The 4,891-nt window shown below is 39.7% G+C and overlaps 1 protein-coding gene across 1 annotated transcript; it reads left to right on the forward strand.

The window, feature by feature from the left end:
• Nucleotides 1-333: 333 nt before the first annotated feature.
• LOC118014704 (nucleosome assembly protein 1-like 1) lies at nucleotides 334-1,705 on the forward strand. The gene is given in 3 exon segments (XM_035011069.1): nucleotides 334-702; nucleotides 704-909; nucleotides 912-1,705. Coding segments are annotated over 3 exon segments (1,200 nt in total). The 5' UTR covers nucleotides 334-364; the 3' UTR covers nucleotides 1,568-1,705.
• The last annotated feature ends 3,186 nt before the right edge of the window (nucleotides 1,706-4,891 follow it).

Here is a 4,891-nt window from a genome sequence, read left to right on the forward strand (position 1 = left end):
GATGCTCAACATCACTAATCATTCAGACAGTATAAATCAAAACCATAAGACACTACTTCATGCCCAATAGGATGGCAACTATCAAAAAAAACATAAATAGAGATGCTTAGGCGGCTCAGTTGGTTAAGCATCTGCCTTTGGCTCAGGTCATGATCCCAGGGTCCTGGGATTGAGTCCCGCATTGGGCTCCTTGCTCAGCAGGAAGCCTGCTTCTCCCTCTGCCTGCCGTTCCCCCTGCTTGTGCTCTCTCTCTCTCTCTGACAAATAAATAAAATCTTTTTAAAAACATAAATAATTAGGCCTCCTGCTCCTCCCACCGCCGTCCTGAGTCACTGCCTGCACAGCTCCGACCGCCTGGCTCCCCATGCTAGCCACCGATATTTGGAGTTCTTACAACATGGCAGACGTTGACAACAAAGAACAGTCTGAACTTGATCAAGATTTGGAAGATGTTGCAGAATTAGAAGAAGAAGAAACTGGTGAAGAAACAAAAATCAAAGTGCGTCAGCTGACTGTTCAGATGATGCAAAATCCTCAGATTTTTGCAGCCCTTCAAGAAAGACTTGATGGTCTGGTAGAAACACCAACAGGATACACTGAAAGCTTGCCTAGGGTAGTTAAAAGACGAGTGAATGCTCTCAAAAATCTTCAAGTTAAATGTGCACAGATAGAAGCCAAATTCTATGAGGAAGTTCATGGTCTGAAAATATGCTGTTCTCTATCAGCCTCTATTTGATAAGCGATTTGAGATCATTAATGCAATTTATGAACCTACGGAAGAAGAATGTGAATGGAAACCAGATGAGGAGGATGAAATTTTGGAGGAGCTGAAAGAAAAAGCCAAGATTGAAGATGAGAAAAAGGATGAAGAAAAAGAAGACCCCAAGGGAATTCCTGAATTCTGGTTGACTGTTTTAAGAACGTTGACTTGCTCATTGATATGGTTAAGGAACATGATGAACCTATTTTGAAGCACTTGAAAGATATTAAAGTGAAGTTCTCAGATGCTGGCCAGCCCATGAGTTTTGTCTTAGAATTTCACTTTGAACCCAATGAATATTTCACAAATGAAGTGTTGACAAAGACATATGGGATGAGGTCAGAACCAGATGATTCTGATCCCTTTTCTTTCGATGGGCCAGAAATTATGGGTTATACAGGGTGCCAGGTAGATTGGAAAAAAGAAAAGAATGTCACTTTGAAAACCATTAAGAAGAAGCAGAAACACAAGGGATGTGGGACAGTTTGTACTGTCACCAAAACAGTTTCCAGTGACTCTTTCTTTAATTTTTTTGCCTCTCCTGAAGTTCCTGAGAATGGAGATCTGGATGATGCTGCTGAAGCTATCCTTGCTGCAGACTTTGAAATTGGTCACTTCTTACGTGAGCGTATAATCCCAAGATCAGTGTTATACTTTACTGGAGAAACTATCGAAGATGATGATGATGATGATGATGAAGAAGGTGAAGAAGCAGATGAGGAAGGGGAAGAAGAAAGAGATGAGGAAAATGATCCAGACTATGACTCAAAGAAGGATCAAAACCCAGCAGAGTGCAAGCAGCAGTGAAGCAGGATGGTTTACCTTCTGCTCCCCTGGAAAAGATGATTTTACATCATTTGACAAGCCTATTTCAAGTTTGTCATTATTGTTTGTTTGCTTTTTTTTGTTTTTGCAGCCTCAAATAAAAATGTCAAATATAATTTTTAAAAAATAATTATTGGCAAGGATATAGAGAAATTGGAACCTTTGGGCATTGCTGGGAGGAAAGTAAAATGGTACAAGCACCTAGAAAAAATTATCGTAGCTCCTCAAAAAAGTAAACATAATATCATGTATATAATCTACGAATTACACTTCTAGGTATACCCAAAAGTAGTGAAAGCAGAACTTGAATAGGTATTTGTACATCAGTGTTCATAGCAACATCTCGTAATAGCCAAAAGAATGAAACAACCCAAACGTCCATGGCTGGATGAATGGATAAACAAAATGCAGTGTATATACACACAGTGGAATGTTACACAGCCTGTAAAAGGAATGAAGTTCTAATACATGCTACAACGTGAATAAAACTTGAAAACATTATGTGAAATGACATAAACCAGACACAAAAGAATATTGAATGATTTCACTTATATGCAGTACCTATGCAGTGAAACTCACAGAGACAGAAAGTAAAGCAGTGGTCACCAGGGGCTGGGGGGGAGCGGGGGGGGCGGAGTTTAATGGGTACAGAGTTTCAGTTTGAGATGTCTAAGAAGTTATAGAAATGGGTAGTGGTGATGGTTGCCCAACAATGTGAATTATACACTCAAGAAAGGTTCAAATGGCATGTTTTATATATGTTTCCCACAATTTTAGTTTAAAAACTTAAAAAAAAAAATCATAGGATACGCTATTTGACAACCATAACAGTAATAAATGATTTAGGCATCAATGGATGCTAATACTGGTGGGTGAAAATATGATGGAGAACAGGAAACTTAGAGTATCAAGGTACCTCCCTTCTATTAATTGTAGAAGGAAAACAGTGACTTTTAGAGTGGAGAAACCAGGCACCTTAACCAAGTGATCAAGTTCACTTCACCAGTATTAGAGGTAGTGGACCCTCTGGGCCTCCTGACAGCTTCACCAGGAAGAACACAACAGCACTTCATTTCAGCAGTGCTCCTGCCAAAAATGCGTAGCCTAAATCTAATGATGAGGAAATATCACGGTAAAAGATACCACTATGAAGAAGGAAATTTCCAGTTCAACTGGCTTACAACAAGGAAGATTTTTTTCTTTCACCAGGAGACAGAATGGCCCCAGGCTTAGCTAATCTAGCATTTCAGATTTGTTTTTGTCTCTTGACATTTTCACTCTGCCATCCTTAGCCTAGTTTAGCTCCCCTGTGGTTGCAAGAATGGCCTTGGCTCCCGTGTTATGTTCCAGACGTAGCAATGGGCAACAGAGACAAGAAGCTATCTCTTCTCGTACTTCTCACTTTTAATCAGCGAGGAAAAGATTTCTTAGAAGACCCCACTATAGTTACCCTCCTGGGTCTTTGACCCAAACTGGGTCACATGCGAACCCCAAACACATCTCTGGCAAGGGGAAAGGACTGGACTATTCAGCAACTCTGTGGGTGTCTTGTGGGGAAGTGTGGCCACTCAAACCAAAGTGGGGCAAGGAAGAAACAGGAATGGCTGTTTCAGGGTGAATGGTGGACCTCCAGGGTCAAGGCCAGCTGCAACTTAGAATGTTAGATGATTCATTAATCAGGTAGGGGACCAAGAGTCACCATGGGGGAAGGTTAGGGGAGAGGAAATTGTAAATTACATCTGGAGGTCGGTAGACAGCAGTAGCAAAGACACATGAATGATGTTGTAAGCAGAAGATATAGATCTGAAAAGCGGCTCTTTTTGTTGGTTAAAATGGGCAACTAAGGATATTGAAGTGGTAGCAGGCATGCAATGTGAAGTGCATGAAGAATCCTGTAACCCACCTTTTTCGTAAAAACTAACGTCTTTAGTGTTAGTGAGTAGGAATGGGAAATGAGAGAATACATGCTCAAATAATGGGACTTGGGTAAATGAGGAAAAATAAAGTTTTTCCAGGAGAAAATGGATGGACTTTGTCTTTTATGTAATTATCTTTTTAGTGCTTTAGAAACAAAAACATTCTCTGGATTCACAATGTCCCTGTCTAGCCTAGTACAGTGCTTTATCGCCCTGAGTCTCAAGAAACCTAATCAATACCATGCTTGCCTAAATGTAAGGCCAATTAGTCTTTTTCAGTCTTAAACACACATGAAATACAACTGTTCATTTCCCAAAGTTGCTCCACACAGATTTCACAAAATCTATTTAATTGTTATCACGGAACACTTAAAAGATACCTCATTGTAGCATCTCAGGCTGGCAGTGCCAATCAATAAAAATGAACAATTCCTAGATTCAATTTGCAGAAAACTCAATACAATACATTTTACAGGGGGGTTTCTTTGTTGTGTCTACATTCTAGGCTTGGTGTTGTCCCGAACGCTGATCTTTAGGGGATCAAATTCTTTCCATTTGTCAATAGAGAAAAACATTTTTGAACAGGTTCTAATTTCCTAGCTAGTAGAACTTGTTGCTTGGGACTTAAATACATTGGTGCATTTTTATAAATAAATTAAACCACCTTTTTATATGAAGTCAAATGATGTTACCACAAGAAAATGTTTTAATCTTTTCATACACTTTGCTCATGCATTCAGTGATTATGTATAACACGGCAAGTATTCTGGAAGGAAACAAGGACACAACAGTTAATGATGCAAACCATTGCTGACAATAATATATGACATGTATCCAGTGTCCAAGGGAGGTACATCTTGTTTTTTTGTTTAGTTTTGTTTTCTGTTTGTTCTTCTCAAAGAGGTCATGTGAGTTACCCAAACTATTGTAGCTAAGAAGTGGAAGAGGTAACATTCAAACCCAGTTTGGATGTCTCTAGAACCCAAGTCTTAACCACAGTGCTATAATGCTTCTGGCAGATAATATGTGCTAAGAAACTACAAATGTGACAAATGAAATAGAAAGGAAATCTATGGCAGCCAACATTGCGGTGTCAGAGAAGACCAAAGTGGGTATGACATTTTAGCTGAACAAGAGTTAGCCAAGGAAAGCAAGAGGAGTTGAGGGAAATGTGCAGCTAAGCAGAGGAAAAGTGGGGGCAAGGTGCAAAGAAACCATAAAAGAAGAAACCCTGTATGGCTACAATCAATAGATGAAAGGAGGGAGAAAGGGCAAGGAGCAAGACTCTACTTGCGAACCTGGTCAACAATGCAGGACTTTAAATGCAAAGGCACCTCATCCTACCACCTCAATGTGGCTTTCCTATATTCTTCTATTTTCATGAATTTTG

The sequence above is a fragment of the Mirounga leonina genome, unplaced genomic scaffold, assembly GCF_011800145.1.
Source record: "Mirounga leonina isolate KUSES-001 unplaced genomic scaffold, KU_Mleo_1.0 Mir_165, whole genome shotgun sequence".
Lineage (NCBI taxonomy): Eukaryota > Metazoa > Chordata > Mammalia > Carnivora > Phocidae > Mirounga > Mirounga leonina.